General features: G+C 60.0%; 1 protein-coding gene across 4 annotated transcripts in view; it reads left to right on the top strand.

Annotated features, from left to right (window-relative positions):
* The window catches only part of ABR (ABR activator of RhoGEF and GTPase), a 174,920-nt gene that overhangs the window by 152,836 nt on the left and 2,818 nt on the right, over positions 1-19,266 (top strand). For all 4 annotated transcript variants that reach the window (XM_040641103.1, XM_040641108.1, XM_040641106.1 and 1 more), the window contains 6 exons: positions 13,013-13,072; positions 13,340-13,449; positions 14,026-14,165; positions 15,185-15,319; positions 16,277-16,382; positions 18,571-18,718. In XM_040641103.1, coding sequence (XP_040497037.1) covers positions 13,013-13,072; positions 13,340-13,449; positions 14,026-14,165; positions 15,185-15,319; positions 16,277-16,382; positions 18,571-18,718 — 699 coding nt within the window. The remainder of the gene's footprint in view (positions 1-13,012; positions 13,073-13,339; positions 13,450-14,025; positions 14,166-15,184; positions 15,320-16,276; positions 16,383-18,570; positions 18,719-19,266) is intronic.

Raw genomic sequence — 19,266 nt, forward strand, 5'->3', positions numbered from 1 at the left:
GGCAGAGTGGGTGGGAGGGCTGGGGACTGCCGGGCTGCTCTGTTTCCCCCACCCTCCCTTGGAGATCCATTCCAGCTCCTGCCTGATTATGGAGTCCTAGGACAGAGGCCGAGTATGTGTGTGTGTCTGCTCTAAGTGGCTTTAATTTGATGATTAATGCTGTTGCCACCCCCGCCACTGACCCCGGCTGCTTTCTCTGCATCTGTCCCCGTCTCAGGAAAAAGGGGGTTGTCTCCTGTGGGAGAGGACTGCCCGGCTCCTTTCTGAGTCTATACAGGCAGGAATGTGAGTGGTTAAGCAAAGGGTCTCCTGGGTCTCAGTCACCCCCACCCAGGGTGCCCAGCCCTGACCGAGCCTCCTTCCCAAGCCCAGTGGACATTGCTGGCTGCCCCTTTATGGAGGGGCACTGGCAGAAGCACCTCAACACCCCTGGCCGTGGAAGACTTATTTGTGCGGGGTTGCGGGTATCCTGCCCCACCAGGGAGGAAGGGGGGGTCATGTGGAGGTAGTGGTGCTGCTGAGCCTGGGGGCTACCGCCTCCAGGGGGCTGCCTTGTTGGGGACCACCCAGACAACGCCGGCCCCGTGCCAGCTAGGCACCAGTGTGCCAGGAGTGTCCTGACCCAGCAGGCAGCTCCGCCTGAGCTGTGTGCCAGGGCAGACCGCCGTCCTGCCTGCAGCCCCAGACCTTGGGATGAAAATCGGAGATAGAAGTTGACTGTCCTGCAGCTGGGCAGGCTGCCTTGGGCTGGCTTTGGGCCCTGGCATTGGGTATCCGAGGAAGAACTAGACCCAGCACCTAGAACACAGTAAGCGCTTGATAACTGCAGCCTGAACTAGCCCCCCAAGCAAGATGTCGCAGGGGGCCTGTGCTGGCTGGCAGGGGCCATGCCCATCCGTCAAGGGAGGCTTTGGCTACTCCATGGGGCTGATGGAGATTTGCAAGCCATCCTGCAGCTCAGAGGAGGGGGGAACCCTCCGTGCAAGTCCTTGGTGCCAGCCAGCACCTGCCAGGAGGAAGTGATGTTGGGCCCTTTGCCTGCTTGTCTGGTTTCACTCCCTGCCAGTGGGGCATACTTGACCTCCCAGAGATGACATCAGTCCTGAAAAGTGCCAGGCATGGCAGCAACTTGAGCTGTCCTGCCCTGGCCCCCAGTCACCTTCAGCATCTCCGGGGACCGGGCTCGCAGGGCCCTGCTGGCCTCAGCTGCTACCGGAGCCCTTCTGTGCTGAGACAGCTGTCTGTGCCCGGCAGCTCGGAGCCGGCCCTTCCCTGCAGCCCCCTCCCTGCCCAGCCCTTGCTGAGGCCAACAGACACCAGCCCAGGGCTCATCGTCCATTCCCAAACCTCAAGGCTGGCGAGAAACTGACCCCGCAGGTTCCTGGCCCGGCGCCAGGCAAACGGAGCCTTTAGGTTTACCTGTCCCTTTGGGGAGGTGCCTGGCAAGTAGGGGCCAATGTTTAAGCCCCCAAATCCCAGACTTTCCTTGTGCGTTTGTGACTGGCACATCCAAGAATCCACTTCAGGAATTCTTTAGCCAGCCATACCTCTGGTGGTCTCTTGCTTCTCTGAGTCTGATGGTGCCCTCTGGGCAAGGGCAGCGGGCCGGCCAGGTGCTCACTGCTGAGCCCCCTGGCATCAGGGCAGCTGCAGGCTGGCTCTGGCGCGGCGGCCCCTCGCTCCTGCTGTGACAGTATGTCAGCGTCACGGATACAAGGGTCTGCGTGCTGGCACGTGCATGCACCCTGCTGTGCCCGCCTCTGTGTGCCAGGCGAGCGGGCGAGCGGGCGGACTTGCGGGGCCAGGCCCGCTGCCCACGTCCCTTCTTTCCCCAGCTGCATCAACCTAGTTTTTTTTTTCAGTGCTGCAGGCTCCCTGCCAGCCAGGGGGCTGGGACCAGGCAGCAGCTTAGGTGGCGTGGGGGAAGGGTGCCAGGTACCGCCCAGCCCGGCGGGAGGGGTCACCCATGAACTTCTCACCAACTTTGCCCTGAAGTTTTGCTGTCGCAGACGCCAAGACACCTGTGGCCTCCAACTCCCTGTTGAAGGCTGCGGGGGGCGGGGGGGGGTGGTGACTCACCGGGGGAGCCCCTGCTGGGGCTGAAGTATCTCTTCAATGGAAGATTCCTCGCGTTAACCTGGGGTCCCTGGCCCCAGGAGTCTGCAGTTGCTCAGAGAGGCTCTCCTTTGGGCCGCAGGGAGCTGTGTTTGGGGTGGTTCTTGTCCCCAAGGGGAGCTCTGGGGCCGAAGCCTCACTGCGGCCTCCGACTTGGCATCGGTTTGCTGTGCAAGCATTGAGCAGACGAGACACGTGGCATCGGGGTTTGTGGGCTCTGCCAGCGCTCGCGGCGCTACACATTTCTACTTTCCTTTTCCTGTATTTGCTCCTTTATTTTTATGTTTTAACTTTCTGCTTCAGCTCGCGCTCACAGAGACTAGGCCCAGGGCCTGCTCTTCCTGCCTTCCCACCTGCTTCTGTGTCCTGAGGTTGCACTTGAGAGACTGAAGGAGTCCCATCCCCCACCCCCTGAAGTACCCAGAGCCTGTGATGGGGTCATTTGTGGGAGCCACAGAGAGGCTAGCAGGACCCCCGCGCGGCAGAGCCCAAGCCAGAAGCCTTTGGGTGGGGGTGCCTGGAGAAGGGGGGCTCAGGCTGGACTGGCAGGGCCCAGAGGAGTCGGGGAGAGTGGAGGACAGTTCTTGATGACCTTGTCTCTGCTTGAGGGGTTGCCACGTGGGGCTGAGAATTCCCTGCCTCGAAAGAACTTCCGTCCAGAAGCTAGAGGCCAGCGAGGTGAATGGAAGTGTTGCTGCTGGAGCACAGTGACTCAGGCTGCTCTGTGAGGGGGTTTGCTCCCCTCTACTTCTGGGGAGAGTCAGAGGTGTTACCTGAGGAAGGACAGGATGGGGAGCCCCCTTTGGGCCACTTGCTGGGGAATCTGAGGGCCCAGGAGGGTCCCTTTCTTTGCCATCTTGACTGCGACTGCAGGACAGCTCCTAGGCCCTCCCAGAGTCTGTCGTTGAACTTGACCGTTCTTCCTAACAGGTAGCATCAGGTACACAAACCGTGGGTACACCCCCCAGGCTCACACAGCCAGTGAATGGGGTGTTGGGGGTACAAGGGTGCTAGGCTATCAGACATAGATATGTCTTGGGCTCATTAACTTTATTTCATAATCTGGTTCAGGGCATCAAGAAAGATCTTGAAACCTCGTGCAGTAGACATCTGTCCTGCCCTGGCTGTCCACACTCTGCCCTGCCCCTTCCCCCTGCCCACCCCAGTCTGCCTTATCTGCTGGGAGGAAGGGACCCTTGTCCGTGTCTTAACCGTCCACACGCCCACTCACACTCCTGTAGTGATCCCTCAGCTGTAGGAAAGGGACAGTAGCGCCTCTCCCTTGGGCTGGAGACCCCTGCAGCTGGCCTCTTTCCCCCGGGGCCTGTGTGAGAGCCAGGACTGTGGCCAGGCTGGCTGGAGAATTGGAAGAGGGAGCAGAGCGACCTTCCTGCATTCCTGCAGCCATGAACCTTCTCGAAGCATCTGCTCACTCCCTAGAGGGAGAGGACCTTACTCCTAGCGACACATGGGTGGTCTCCTGACTGCCAGTGCCCCTACTTCTCTACTAAGCTGACTCCCAAGGGGCCTGTTTGATTCCACAAAGTAGGACTCCACAGCTCTGAGAATCTGTTGGAGGAAATGGAGCCTCCATGCAGACCCAGAGCCACCCATTGCCCAGATGATATGCTGTTTTACATAGGGTCACAGATCCCAAGGCAGGAACCCCTGCTCTAAGTGCACTTGGCCTGCACCTGGGGAGGTTAAAAAGCGCATTGGCCCTCTCCAGCATCTCTGTGGTCCACAGGTGGCTTGGCCAGGCAGCCATGCTGGGCTTGGTGCCCCAGCCTTTAGATGGCCCTGGACCAGGGGGAGCTAAGCCTGCCAACCAAGGTGGTTTCCGAAAGGCCAAAGCTGGGGGAGCCTAGTGTTGCAGGACTTTCCAGAGGCAGTGAGTCCCCAGGAGGGCAGACATTTTGGAAAGAGCCCAGAAACTTCTGCAGGTGCTAGTTGGGGGAGTTGCCAGACATTGATGAGGGAGCACAAGTCTGGAAAGGCCCAGCCCTCTGCCAAGTGGCCTTGCCAGCCACCCAGATTGTCGGGTGCTGGTCACCAGGTACTGTTTTGGCTTCCTTTTCTCAAACAGACAGTGCTGGGGACGGGAAGGAGATCTGTGTTCTGCCCGCTCCCTAGCACCTAGAGGGATACACATTCCCCCACATCTGGAACCTGCAGGCCCTATCCCTGGGAGGAGCCAGACTCAGTCCAAAATCCCAGCGAGCCTTAGATCAGGGCCTCATTGTCCTTTGTCCCCAGGGTGAGCGTAGAGAGATGGGAGGCCACCATGAGAGCTGCCCTTGGGATTCTTCTGCAGAGAGGCTGGGAGGGCACCATAACCCCACAGGGATTTCCTCAGCGGAACTGATGCCTCAGCCAGGAGCTAGAACCATCTCTGTCCTGGACAGCGATCCCTGCCAAAGTTGGTGCTTCAGATGGGCCCAGCCAGAGCAGTGACAGCCACAGCTCCATTTCCCAATCATGCCTGAAGTCTTCTTTGTGCCCTGGCCGCCTCCCTGGAGCACCCCGCCCCTCAGGTTCATGCGGCATAGGGTGCTGGGGACCCCACCAGGCTAGTAGGAGTGCAGAGACCTTATTTTTCTAAACCGGAGTCTGCCGTCTGTACTGGCTGTGTGACCTTGGGCAAATCTCTTCACCTTTCCAGTTCTCTGGCATCTCCCAGCTCCGGCTCATGTGATGATGTTGGCCATGTCTCAAGATTCCCGTTCCTAAGCCTTAAACTCTCAACACACTGGGAAAGTCTGGGTGGGAGAGGTCACAGGGCTGCCCCTGGGCCAAGGCCAGCCATTCACTGGACACGGGACAAGAGAGGTGAGCAGGAATGTGGGGCTTTTTGACCCCTGTCCCAAAGGAGCCTTGGTGGAAAGGCATCGCTCTTTCCATCCCCCACATCCCGTTTCATTCATTTGGTCCCTGAATATTGATGGGTATCTCCCACGTACTGGGCACCCCAGAGGTGGGAGGCAGAGACCCCTTAATCTCATGGAACTTTCTGTCTACAGAAGGAGTCAGGCAATGCATAAGATGGTTTCAGGCTGGACAGGTGCTAGGAAGAACATAAAATTGGGTAATGAACAAGAGAGTAATGGGGAGGGAGAGGCCTTGCTGGAAGAAGTAATTTTGAACTAAGATTTAAATGACAAGAAGGATGCTGGGGGCGCCTGGGTGGCCCAGTTGGTTGGGCGCCTGACTCTTGGTTTTGGCTCAGGTCATGATCTCAGGGTGGTGAGATCAAGCCCTGTGTCAGGGTCCGTGCTCAGCACAGAGTCTGCTTAAGACTCTCTCTCCCCCACTTCCTCTCCCTCTGCCCCTCCCCCACTCCACTGGCATACGCGCGCGTGCGTGTGCTCTCTGTCTCTCAAATAAATAATTTTTTAAAAAAAAACACAAAACAATTCTGGAAAGATCCAGGACAGTGCACTCCAGGCAGGGGAACTGGCAGGGTGAAAACCCTGCAGCTGGTAGGGTGGCCATGGCATCTTCAGAAGCAGACAGAGGCCACGGGACAGGGTCTGAGGGCATCCTGGACGGGGCAGGCAGTGACCAGCTGGAGTAGGACCTTACAGGCCACGGCAAGGAGTTCAGCTTTTAATCGAAGTGCGGCGGGAAGCTACAGGGGAGCTTAAGCCCAGTTTTAGTGACGCTGACATGTTTGGGGCCCTGGCTGAGGTCCAGACGTCATTCTCAGCCCGTGCTGTGAGAGGAGCTATTATTATCTGCTCCATTTCACAGGCAAACTGAGTCCCAGAGTGACCCAGCGTGACAGGAGTGGCTCGGTGCAGGAGCCAGCGCCCAGAGCCGGCTCTCAGGCAGTGGCCGCCCTGCGGGGCGGGGGAGCCGGAGCCCCACGGGGCCTGGGGCCGTTCCTCGGCGGCCCGGCTGTCCGGGTGCTCAGGGAGCCCGTCGGGGCCGGGGCGGGCTGCCCCTGCACGGGGTGCCTTCCGGCCTGCAGTACCCCGTGTCGCACGCGGTTCGGAGACACGAGCGGTTACTTCTCGTGCCGTCTAGTGAGCGTGGGGCCGGGGCAGGCGCCCACCCAGAGGCCCCTCGGAGCGGGCACGGGCAGTGGACTCGCCAGGGCCGCTCGTTCTCAGGAACGGGCTCTGTGCCCAGATGGCGTTGCTGGCCGGGGCAGGGAGGAGGAGGTCAGCTTCAGAGGAGGACTTTCACAGTGCTCACCGAAGCACTCAAGTGCAGAGGGAGGCCGCTGACCCCCCGCTCAGCTAACTTCCCACGGCAGTTAGCAGGAAGCTTCCGGCTCAGGACCTCAGCCTCCCACTCCCGACGTTGGAGACGCCGCCCCTCTGGGCTGCCTGTGTGTTGCTTTGGCCCCAACCAGAGTGACCCTCCCTTCATTACCCCTGTGCCCCCAACGTGGCCCTGAGCTGAGGCGAGGCAGCTTCCTGGCTGTTTGTCTGCGGCCTGGCTCTGGGGTGAGGTGTCCAGGCCATGCGGAACAGGGAAGGCAGTGGGATGCCAGCCGCCCCGAGGAAGACAGGGCCCCGGGGCTCTGGGAGAGATGCGCCCAGCTTTGGGGGTCTCCCGAAGCAGCCCAGGTTCGAGTGCTGTCTACAGCCGTGCCCAGCCCCAGGACTAGAAGTGCGGCAGGCACAGGACAGACTGGGGCTCTGGAATGCCGANAAGGCAGGTCACAGTGGGTGCTATGAGGCTAACCTGGCTTCAATAAAAGCCTCATTCAGAGCTGCTAAACCCTTTCCATATGTGGGCCTCTGAGAACTTCAAAGTCCAGGGGGGCAGGGGGAGGGGAGGCAAGACCCGGCGCTGTGCCTACAGAGTCAGCACCAGCCTGTCGTGTGGCTGCGCTGGGGGACGGTACCTGACCCTGCAGGGTGAGGGCTGGAGGGCCGAGCTTGCTTGGCCTAATCGTGGGGGAGCCAGCCTCTGGGAAAATGGCGTGAGTTTACTGAGCCCGATCGTGGTCTCCCCTGGCCCGGCTGCTGAGCTGGAAGCCAGGCTTTAGGCCCTGGCATCCCCCTCCCACTCCACCCTGCCTCTCTAGGAGTTTCTCTCAGAGCAGCCACGTTGACGGAATCCTCCCGTACCCTTCCCGAGAGGGAGGAGAGGCAGGCCTTGGCAGCTCCCTAGTCCCCCTGTTGCCAGCCCTACCATGCCTCTCACGCCTGTGGTCTGTCCCAATGACAGACTGGCTTTGGTGTCCCAAGGGGACCCAGCCCAGGGTATGTGGACACACTTGGGGGAGGGCAGGAAAAAGCCAGCCTAGTACCGCCACCGTGGCCACTCGCCTGGGAGCCACAGGAAACGTACCCCCGTCAGACAGGACACCTGGCTCAGGGCCTGGTCTCCACAGCCCAGCACTGTCTCTGGCAGGCACCCCCAGAAACAGCCAGCCATCTCCACCTTCCCTTCGGGGCCCCGTTCACCTCGGGGCGCGACAGCTCCAGGATAACGGATTTAGTGCCCTTGCTGTTGAGAAGCACTTCATTTGTATTAGCCCTAGAAACAACTCTGGCTTCAAGAAAAGTCCATGCCACCTCCCCAGCCAGGCCCAGGACACCAGGCCCCGGACTCAGAAAGGCAAGGGAAGGGCCGCGCGGGAGCGACAGAAAGCAGGAAGCCAGGCCCGCAGGGACAGGAGGTCAGGGATCAGTGGGCTCCTCCGGGCCTCAGGCCTGCGCTGGGGAAATGACAGAGTGAGGTTCTGAGGGAAGGGGCTCGGCGCCAAGAGGCTTTTGGCGGGGAGTGGAAGCAGAGGCCTGGGAGCCCCTGTGTCAGGTGCTGAAGTAACACACCGAGGGCTGCTCTGTGCCTCCCCGCCCACCGGGACCGTAGCTGCCCGCAGACGGTGTGGTGCCGCCCAGGCCCCACGGAAGGCGGTGTGGGAAGGGGCAGTGGCAGAAATCACCCAAAGACTTTCGGGCGAGCTACGTGGCTACAGGCGTGCAGTATAGTAGGAAGGCTGTGGCCCACCATCAGAAGGGCCCAGGTGTGAACGTGCACCGTGTCATTACCCAGGGCAGCGAGAATGGGCACCCCAAACTCACCAGTGCCCCTGAAATCCCAGGACACAAACAGCCTTCGAGCCAGAGGGAAGGAGATGCACTGGCGACAAACGGGCTGGGAGGAAGGGCTTAGGCCTAAGGACCCCTAAGGACGTTGCTGCAGGAACGAGGTGCACCCACCATCCAGAAGATGCCCGGGTGAGCACAGAGCAGCCTCCCCGCCCTCCTGTCCTCAGACCCTCTCAGCGCCCCTGCAAGGCCGCTGTTCCTGTCCCAGATGCGAGGCTGGTGAAGCAGTAACCCAGCCGCCTGCCAGGTTCTCTTGAGAACATGCATCTCCATCTCCTTACGTGGGCTCAGGATTTCGTTGCAGATGACCTGGTGCTTCTCTTGTGGCCGTCAGTCCCCAAGGTCAGCCGTGTCTCTTTGGCCGAGGGCTGAGTGTGCAGCCATGACCTGACCGAGTCTAAAGGCAAAAGCAAATAGAACATACCTGAGCTGCTCCCAGCGGCGGTGTGTGGCCACTTAGAACTCCCTCTAGGATGTCCTATGTCTCCTTTCTGTCTCCTGCCTGTGCCCCACCCTGGGGTAGCCCCCGCGATGTGTGTCTTACCTGTGGGGTGAAAGAGGGGCCCCTGGGGGTCTCCCCCAGCCTGGCCCTTGGCAGCCCCATCTGTCTTCCTCCCTTGGGCAATCTGGCAATCTCGGTACCCGCTGCCCAGGGCCAGTGGGTGGCACCTATCTGCTGGGACGGGAGGGTAAGCGGTCAGGTGTTCCCGTCCACTGACATCCTGGGGGCTGGCTCTTCCACCCCCAGCACTAATCTAATCAGGAAATAGCAGAGTCCACATTTCCCAGGGGTTATAAATAGCCACAGCAGCTCAGGCAGCATCATTTCTCTGGAAAATGTGCCATGTCCCTCTCCACTCCTCACCCTCCCTTCTCTGTATTTAAGTGACATCCTGAAAATAGACTTGGTTTCTGGAGGCTGCTGGCCTGCTGGGAGACAGAACTTCGTGGTCCAGCACCGAGGGGCCAGGCGGGCCTCCCTCGAGCACACCAGGGCCGCACCTGCCAAGGGGATCTGGGAGATGGCCGTGGCAGGGACTCACAGTAAAACACAGAAGTGCCACCTAACTCAGCCCTGGCCTCAGACAGGTGGGAGGGTGCCAGCAGGCTGCGGAGGGACAGCGTCTCCGTGCGCCGGAAGGCAGAGGAGAACCGAAGGCCTGAGGCCTGGAATTCTCCAAGGAAGGCTTCCTGGAAGAAGCAGGGCGAGACCCGGGTCTTAGCACCAGGAGTTGCTTTTCCTGTGTCTCACGTGCTCCCAGGAAAATGGGAGCTTGCTGCTCAGCGCGAGAACGGACGCAGTGGGGAGGGAAGGCACGGCGGCGTTGTACCGGAGGCGGCCCCAATGTCACCTTTCTAAACCAGTAACAGAAAGAGCAGATGCCTTGCTGCCGAGAGGCGCGGACACCAGGCAGGGTGCTTTCCACCTTCTCCTGCAGGGTTAGCCGAGCAGGTGAGTCAGGGAGACTTGGTCTTGTACCCCAGCTCTCACTTCCTAGATCTGGGGCCTTGGGCAGGTTCCTCAGTCTCGTTAAGCCTCAGTGTTCTCGTCTGTAAAATGGGAGCATAAAAAGGCTAAACCTCGCAGCCTTGTTACGATGATTAATTGAGATTCCGTGTGTGAAGGGTTTGTCTTCATGCCGGATTCCTAGGAGATGCTCAGAATACATTAGTTCTGTGATTACTTTCTAGAACCATCCTCTGAGGTGGTATGGATGCCCCAGGGAGGAAGTTGAGGTTCAGGGAAGTTTAAGTGACTTGCCTGAATTCACACAGTTGAGTCGAAGAGCGGACGTTTGGACCTAGATAGGCCTGACTCTCAATCCCTGCCCTTCTCCCACTTGGCTGTGCCCAGGCGCCACTCTAGGACCCAGGGAGGGACCCCTGGCTAAGTCCACAGCAGCTGCCAGGAGGCGCCATGTCACGGGAGGGGCATCAGGTGCAGGGGCACCTAAGGGCAGCCTGTGCTACAGACCTGGCGAGGGTTTGGAACAGAAAAAGTTTCAGGAGAGGGACGTTTCAGGGACTTCCTTTGGAACCCAGTGGGATGCTTGGCCCCAAGGCTTCTGGAGTAGCGAGCCGGGCTGCTGAGTCCCACGTGCCTCCCTGGTGTGTCGGAGGCGGCGCTGGGGCAGCGTGGGGAGCTCGGGGCTTGCTGGGTCTTGTCCACGCTGCTCTCCCTCCGTCCCCTTCTCAGTTCCACGCCTCGTCCGGGCAGGGAACCGACGGCTAGAGGCTGGGCCTAGACCAAGGCCGGCCCACACACACAGCCCAGAGCCCCTGCCGCCTGCACCCAGTGCCGTGTGGGTGATGGAAGGTGCGGAAGGACTTACATCGAGCTGTAGGAAGCCCTGGGCCCAGCCACCCCGGGCTGACCCGTCCGTTTTCCTCTGTGCTGTGGGCCTGCTGGAACGGTGGTGTTCACGCTGCTGTGCACACGCTCTCGGGGGGGCGCAGAGGCTTTTTAGGGGGCATGGGCAGGGAGAGTTTTCAGAGAATCAATCTGCAGACTCTCCTCTCCCGTAGATGCCACTGCCAAAAGCGATGTGCCTGAGAAGGGCTTTCCGCTTCAGCCCTGCCTCTGCCGGGGCGCGACCCGGGGAGCCAGCGCCTCCTGGCTGGCCGATAGCGGGGCCCCTGGAAATGTGGGGTGTAGGTGTGGAGAAAGGGGAAGACACTGATGGCCGAGGTCCAGATCCATTCACAAGTCAGGTGCTTTCTAGTTCTGTGCTCTCCACAAAACTGATGGAAATTGTCAGCTGAGAGATCATTTAAAATAACTTTTGCTAGGGACGCCTGGGTGGCTCAGTCGGGTAAGCGTCTGCCTTCCGCTCAGGTCATGGTCCCAGGGTCCTGGGATCAAGCCCCACGTTGGGCTCCCTGCTCAGCGGGAGCCTGCTTCTCCGTCTCCCTCTGCTGCTCCCCCTGCTTGTGCTCGATCGCTCTCTGTCAGATAAATAAATAAAATCTTTTTAAAAAATAATAAAAATAAAATATGTTTTGCTAATAGGTATATATGCAATTTAAGGCAAACGAGGAGGAAAAAGTTTAAAGACTCATATAACGTTGCTGTAATAAACTATTTTCAGCCCCATCTAGTTACTTATATGAACAAGATGTTTCATCCTACACGTGCTTAGAAACAAAACCAGGGGCTCCCGGCTGGCCCAGTCGGTGGAGCCTGCGACTCGGGGTCATGAGTTCAAGCCCCACGCCGGGTGTGGAGGTTACTAAAAATAATAAATCAACTTAAAAAAAAAAAACACCACCACGCAAGCATATTGAGACTGCACTCAGTTCCACCCTAGCAAAAAAATACATGAACTAAAACAGAAAAAGTGTTCTATCCACTTTGTGAAGAGACACAAGTCCACCAAAGTGGTATCTTGCTACCAAATATTTATTAGTACTTATTTGTAACGTGTTGATTAGTGTTTCTGTTGTGTGCTTCCAATCACTGTAATAACTACTCTAGACCATGTCTCGAATGTTTGGGGTTTTGTGGTCTTAGGACGTATTTCATTGCCACTTGTACAGATTTTTTTTTAAGGCTTTTTTTTTTTAAGGCTTTTTTTTTTTTTTAATCTGGGAAGATAGGCAGATTTTTTTTTTAAGATTTTTATTTTTAAGATTTTATTTATTTATTTGTCAAAAATAGAGAGAGCGCACACACACAAGCAGGGGGAGAAGCAGACTCCCTGCTAAGCAAGGAGCCCAGCGCTCAGCCTGGGATCATGACCTGAGCCGAAGGCAGACGCTTAACCAGCGGAGCCACCCAGGTGCCCTGTACGGATACTTTTGTTGAAGCAAAATTTAATAGAGTGATGAATAAAAGACTTTAAGACAGGAAAGTACAAACTGGGACAAATTTCTTTGGGAGGAAAAAGAAACAATGCAGGGTGTCTGCAAGGGAACGGGGAGCTTGTATTTTCCTCAATGACGGTGGGTAGCAGATCGCTGTAGTAATTCGATCCCACTGAATCCACTGGAGAGAATGATGTCACAGTTTTATTTTAAGATGTAAATATTTACATTATCCTGGAAGTCAGGCTCTTTGCAACTATTTAAACTTGCTTTGGAATACTCAGATGTCGAGCTGCAAATGTGCTGGGAGTGCACAACTTTTCAGAGTCATTGTGCGGGTGCGCAAGGAGGACCGGTCCGAAGGCCACGGAGTCAGAGGAGCGGAGGCCTGGCCGGTCCCCTGGGAGGGATGCCTCTGTTCCTGGGGCTCCTGCCCCGTCCAGGGGCCTCCCCCACAGCGTGTTTTCCTCCTTGGAGGCCAGCTGCTCCTCCCCAGTTATCTCGGGGAGCCTTCGCAACAGTGCAGCCAGCAGCATCTGCAATGGGCTGTGGGGCGCGGAAGACACAAAGGAGGCTGAGCCAAGGTGAAAACGTCCCAAGGTCACACGCCTGGCGGCGCCAGTGCTGAGATTCGGACCCAGGCAGCCTGACTCCCGAGATGAGCCCCTGACCTCTCCTGGCCCCCATTCTGCACCTCAGTCCGCACTGCCCCCCCCCCCATTGACGCCAGTCCTGGTGGTTGAGCAGGTCGCCTCCTGTTTGTGAGCCTCCATGTGTGCACCTGTGAAGGGGTGAGAATACCCGTCGCAGAGGGGACGGGCCGGCGTGCCTACCCGTGCGTCCGGCTCCTTCACCAGCCAGGACAGGAGGGGCCGGGGGCTGGAGCCCCGAAGAGCAGCCTCGGCCCGGTTCTGCCTGACCGTTGAGCCCGCCGGGAGCAGCTGCCGGCCAGTGGACAGCTCTCGCTCACCCCCACGCCATCTCCGTCCCTCGCGCTCACATTCTCTTCCTTCCCTTCTCTGCAGTTGGACCCACAGACTGTAGAAACCAAGAACTGGCACACAGATGTGATTGAGATGAACGGGGTGAGCCGGGAGAGGCGGGAAATGTCTGCACAGTGGGCGGGCCCCTGGCTGCTGTCCTCGGGGTGCTGTCTTGCCCCCTGTCCCCTCAACGCAGTCCCTCTCCCCTCCCCTGTGCCCGCACCCTTCCCACTCCCACCCTGTAGGTGTTTCAGGGAGCCCTGGGGGGTAGCAGCAGCCCTCCTCGGCCGTCCTGGGCAGGGGACCCGCGTTTGGGAGGCTCAGGCACTCGTACCCTGGGGGACTTGGACCTGTCTCACCCTCAACCAGATCAAAGTGGAATTCTCCATGAAGTTCACCAGCCGGGATACGAGCCTGAAGAGGACCCCGTCCAAAAAGCAGACCGGTGTCTTTGGCGTGAAGATCAGCGTGGTGACTAAGTAGGTGTCCCCTCTGGCGCCCGAGAGGCGGCATTAGCGCCCGGGGTCCCTGCCAGCCCCTAGGGGGTCACCCTCCAGGTCCGTAGTCAGGGACGGCCAAAAGGGGCCCACAGAGGCAGGTCTCGGTCTTACACGTGCTTTAGAAGTAAACAAGCCGCCATTTAAACACCAGGGGCTTGGCCACAGCAGGCGGGAATCCAGGAGGGGCTGCCCCTCAGGGAAGGGCACGCACCCTTCGGCTCCCCACCACCCCCTCCACTGCCCTTGTCTCCAGGACCTCAGCCACCTCCTCAGGGGAAAACATGTAGGTCCCACATAAGCATTCGAAGCTGAGATCTGTGTTCTAAGGAACGTTCTTGTCTCAGAGTCTTTGGGCTTGTCTCCCAGACCTTCCTCCTGCCTGTGTCCCTTGCTGTCCTGCAGGAGGCGGGCCTTGGGCTGGTTGGGTGGGGTGGGGGTGGCATGGCCTCTTAGCCCTCTCAGCGGCCCCAGCCCTGCCACCAGAGGCTAGAGCCCTCCGAGGCGTGCAGGGGAGGGGACGCCCTCCGCCACTCCCTCACAGCCCCTCCCCACCAGGCGGGAGCGCTCCAAGGTGCCCTATATCGTGCGGCAGTGCGTGGAGGAGGTGGAGAAGAGGGGCATCGAGGAGGTCGGCATCTACCGGATATCAGGGGTGGCCACGGACATCCAGGCGCTGAAGGCCGTCTTCGATGCCAGTGAGTGTGGGAGGCCCCGCCTGGGCATCGGTGGGGAGAGGGCGCCCCCCCACGGGCTTCTCCGGGAGCCCAGGTGCACCGGAGGCCTTCTCCACAGACAGGCCCCAAGTAGCCGAGGGCAGCGGAGCCTTGTTCTGTGACCCGCAGTCCAGTGCGGCATGCGGCGGGCCAGTTCTGAGTGTCCAATGCAAGGACTCTGCCCGTGTTTGCTCGTGTAATCCCCCTCCTCTCCAGTCTCTTATCCACGGCTCCCAATGAGGACCTGAGGCTCAGAGGGGCCAAGTCACTTCCCCGGATTGCCCAGCTTGTAGGTTTTGAGCCTTCTTTCAACGCAGATCTTTCTTACTCCGGTGTTCCTGGCTTTCTTGCTAGTGCCCTGGTGCATAGGGGGGTGTAAGGAAACTGAAGGGCTTTGAACTTGGGCGGGCTGGCTGGCTCGGGCTCCCCTCTGCGGTCTCCAGAGCCCTGAGCGCCCTTTGGGACGGGCATTGCTGTCTAGCTCTGTAAACTCCTCGGTGGTGGGGCCTGACCTTTCCGGTTCTTCTCTCCCCCATCTTGCTGGTTGAGGCTGCTCGGATTCCATGGGAACCGAGGCGGGGCCCGTGTTCGGGAAGCCTGGGCTGAGGGGCTGGGGATGTGTTGGCATTCGGCTCCTCTGTGCAACCTGGAAGCCGAGGCTTTGTGGGAACATGATTTTACGTATAAAAAATGTGCAGGGCCTTCCAGAGAGACGCTTAGCAGCGGGGAGATTCCAAAGAGGGTGTCTGACATATGAGTGTGACTCCAGAACCCTGGATGGAGAACGGTGCTCCCCTCCCCCCACAGGGCTGAGTCACAGACCACCTGTGGGCGCTACCTACATCCTGCCTTTCCTGGGGAGACTGGGGCGGAGCGGGAGTGGGTGGGGGCTTCCCCCGGCTCTGTTGTGCGGGATGGAACAGGGCGCACTGCCTGGCTGAGGACTGCGTGGAAGAGGGGGCTCAGGCGGGCGCAGTCCCCATCATGCACCTCCTCTGCAGATAACAAGGACATCCTGCTGATGCTGAGTGACATGGACATCAACGCCATCGCCGGCACCCTGAAGCTCTACTTCCGGGAGCTGCCCGAGCCCCTCCTCACAGACCGCCTTTACCCAGCCTTCATGGAGGGCATCGGTGAGGCTTTGGGGGACCTGAGGGCTGGGCCGAGCCGGCCTCCCTGACGGCAAAGAGCAAGAGACCCATGGCTTCCCTTGTTTGTGGATCTGCCCGGTGCCCTGGCGCGACGTGGCTGAGTGGCCTGGCGGGTGGGCTGTGACCCGCTGGGGCCTGAGCCCGAGGCTGGACCCCTACTCACCTGCCTCTCTCCCCTCTTGTCCCTGTGGGCTGCCCTCTGTGCTTCCTCCTCGAATACTAACGTCCTTGCTTGGAAAGCTGGGCGTCCAGGGAAACGTGCCCCGAGGTGGGCGGTCAGGGCCAGCATCCCAGAGCCCAAGACAAGGCTGGCCGGAGCGTCCCGGAGATGGCCGGAGCCCAGGCTTCCAGGCGAGCGCGCTCTCTCTCTCCCTGACGCCCCGGGGGGGGATGAAGCGGAGGGCCTCGGCCAGCGGGGCTCCAGCTACCACCCACCTGGGCCGAATCCAGGCCTGGGCACCTACCTCCTCCCACTGCCTCCTCCCCGTGCAGATCAGGGCTTCAGCCGCCACAGGAAGCGAGGAACCCCACGGAAGGTGTTCACTGCCTGCTCCAACATCAGAGGCCGTTGAAAGAGAGGACACATTCAAAGCGGTGTCCTCATGGCCTTAAACTTAGCCTCCTAGACCAGGGACGGGGCATGGCAGGAGCCGAGAAGGCCCGTGCGGGAGGGGCGGAAGGGGCAGGAGGGTGCCCACTCCCTGCCAGCTGCCTCCGGACTAAGCTAGAGGTCACGGGTGGGGGCTTCTACAGGAGCCAGCTGTTCCTAGTCCACCCTTGGGAAGATACCAGGCCCTTCCTTCCCTACAGGGTCTGCTCCCCTCACCCCTGGGAGCCTGGGCTCTCCCTCATTGTGCCCTAGCCCCCTGACCGTGGGGGCGCCGGTGCGGGCCCCCCCGCCGGGAGCCGAGCCCCACCCTAGCCCCGCTGTCCCCACAGCCCTGTCGGACCCTGCTGCCAAGGAAAACTGCATGATGCACCTGCTTCGTACCCTGCCCGACCCCAACCTCATCACCTTCCTCTTCCTGCTGGAACACTTGAAAAGGTAAGAGCAGGGGCGCAGCCGGGGGAGGGGCAGGGAGCCCAGGGCCCTGCTGGGGAGGACACATCTGCCCGGGGACCCGGCCCCTCGGCTCTTCCTCACGGGTGCCGGCCTCTGCTGGGTCATCCGTCACAGGGCGAGGGTTCACTTTGCAAACTCTGGCCTTCACAGTCTTCGGTTTGAGAAATACCTGGGTCCTAATGGCAACCTCACACATCGGCCACACGCCGCTTAGAAAGGCAGGGCCAGAGCCCAGGACTGTTGATAGACTGCAGTCCGTGGTCATTCAGGCCACGTCAGAGCTTGAAGTGGAAGGGAACGGAGAGCCTAGGGTGGGCTGCAGCGTAGCGCACGTGTTGTCCTGTGCGGTACCCGCACTCGTGTCTGGCTCACAGCGTGAAGTGTGTTCGTTGGGGGCACAGTGAGGAGTCTGCAACCCGCTGGTCTTGACCTACACCTCATCTAACAGGGAAACCGAGCCCCAGGCCAGCAGGGCTTTGCTTGGGGTTGGCCACAGCTCTGTCCTTGGAAGGCACACGTCCCGAATCCTAAGCTAAGTCCCCTCCCCCCTTCCCCCCCTTCTGTCGTGGGGTCCGAGAGCTGCTCAAGCTGATGCCTGCAGCAGAGCTCAGAACTGACACCAGCCCTCGCCGTGTCCTCGCCACTTGCTTTTGAGCCCAGCACACCCGGGTCTAAGTGGGGAGCAAAAGTTTCCTGGTGTCCCTTCAATCCACTTGCCACCCAGGACCAGGAAGCCCCCTGAGTTGGGGTCACGCGGCGGGCCCGCTCCTCCCTGAGCTCAGCTGTAGCCCTCGGGCCTGGGCTCCGGCCGCGGCTCAGCCAGGCCAGCTCCGGAGGGCCAGCGGAGACCTGGAAATGCCTGGGGCTGCTGTCTCGTTTTTCCCATCATGAGACATTTTCCCTCTGGTTTGGCCAGAACTGAAGCCCCAACCAATTCCCATAGTTTGGCGAGCACTGTGGGGAGGACACACAGAGGAGGAGTGGGAAGGGAAAATTCATTAGGGTTTCCACCCTGGGAACTGGGCACAGTCTGTTCCCACATCTGGGCCCCTGGCTGGCTGGCGTGTGTGCGTGTGTACGTGTGTGTGTGTGTGTGTGTGTGTGTGTGTGTGTGTGTGTAGGGGGGCTGGGCCAGCTACGCAGCTGCCTCCTGGCATGGCAATGTTTGTCTGCCTGTTTCCAAAGCAGTCAGCGTGTGCGTCCGTGGCTCTCGCCTGGTGGCTGGGAGTGACGGTGTGGTTGGGAGTTGGGGGGTGCTGCTCGGGCGAGTGGGCTCAGCCCCAGAAGCATCTCCTAGGACTGAGGAAGGCCCAGGGCCTCTGTGATGTGTTGGGTGGTCTGGATCTGCCTGGACACCAGCCACAAATGGCAGCCCCTTCTGTCACTCGGGAGATATCTACTGAGCATGTGGCCTAGTATGCAAGAGAAGCAGAGAAAGATCCAAAGGGAGGCAACGCTGGGGTCCTGTGAGGAAGACCGTTCTGGAAAGCACGGGAGAACAGTCCCTGGGCTCCACCTGGGATGAGGGTCACCTTCCCGCAGCACAGTAGGCAGAACCTCCGGCCTAGTTAGCCGCTGCTGCTGGAGCTCCGGCCCCTCCTCTGGCCCCTGCCACTGCCCCACCACAGTAGGACTCTCCGCCGAGGCCACGCACGGCAGCTTGGCTGACCCTGGGGAGAGCATGGGCTCTGGAGGCAGACCGCGTGGGGGCAGATCCCAGCTCCGCCACTGGCTAGCCGTGTCGCCTTGGGCAAGTCACGTCACGCCTCTGTACTTCGGTGACTTCGTCTGTATGGGGGGTGATGATAATAACCTCCCCACAGGGCTGTGATGAACGGGAGCTCCTACGGGGAAAGTTCTTGAGTCAGGAATGTCATCATCCCCAAGGGGAAGGAGCTGGAGTAGGTCCTTCTGGCTTTGGCAGTTTACCATCAAGGGGTGGCCCCGGGAGCTCGGAATCCAGTACAGGAACGTCCTGGGACACCGCTGGAGACTTGGTCCATTGGCTTAGTCCCTCCCTACCAAGAGGTCTCTACCCTAAGGAGAGGGAGGCTAGTAGCCACCGTCTGGGAATCCTTGCCGGAGTTCTTACAGCTCAGGCCGAGCGCCTGGAGCTCCGAGTGGCTACTGAGAAATGACTTCTTTTTCTCCCCTCCCCCACCCGTTTCAGGGTTGCTGAGAAGGAACCCATCAACAAAATGTCCCTTCACAACCTGGCTACTGTGTTTGGCCCCACGTTACTGAGACCCTCGGAAGTGGAGAGCAAAGCACACCTCACGTCGGCCGCAGACATCTGGTCCCATGATGTCATGGCGCAGGTACGTCGGCCCGTCACAGGCCTGTGGCTGGTCGCTGGCGCAGCGGGCTTCTCCGTGGGGCGGAGAGAGAACAGGTCCGAGTCCCACGCCCCATCCCTGCTGAGCAGCTGGCTAGATGGTCTGTAGGATGTCACCAGGGAGCCAGGGCTCCGGACAGTCCTGCCGCTCCCAGGCCAAAACAAAACAAAGTGTGAGCCTGGACCCGAGGCCCAGAAAGCGTGTGTCCCAGGCGCTGCCTGCGGTCCTCGGAGGGCCACAGTCTCGGACAGCAGGCTCAGGGGCCCTGGAGACCTCGGGGGCCTCGTCCTCCTGTGTGGAAGCTCTAGGATTGCTTCCAGGGGGAGGAAGCTTCTCCGGAATCCCTGCAAGATCCAGGTCAGAGTGCGGTCTGGAGGCAGGGCTGCCCATGAAAGCCAAGCTCCGGAGCAGGTCGGAAGCTTCCACAGAGGTTGGCCAAGTGGCCCCAGGCTCCCCAGCCCTTTGCCCCGCGGCGCTCTCTGCTGCTGCCAATGGGCACACCTGCCCAGGCTGCGGGGGGGGGGGGGGGG

Source organism: Ursus maritimus, unplaced genomic scaffold (genome assembly GCF_017311325.1).
Source record: "Ursus maritimus isolate PB19 unplaced genomic scaffold, ASM1731132v1 scaffold_24, whole genome shotgun sequence".
Classification (NCBI taxonomy): domain Eukaryota; kingdom Metazoa; phylum Chordata; class Mammalia; order Carnivora; family Ursidae; genus Ursus; species Ursus maritimus.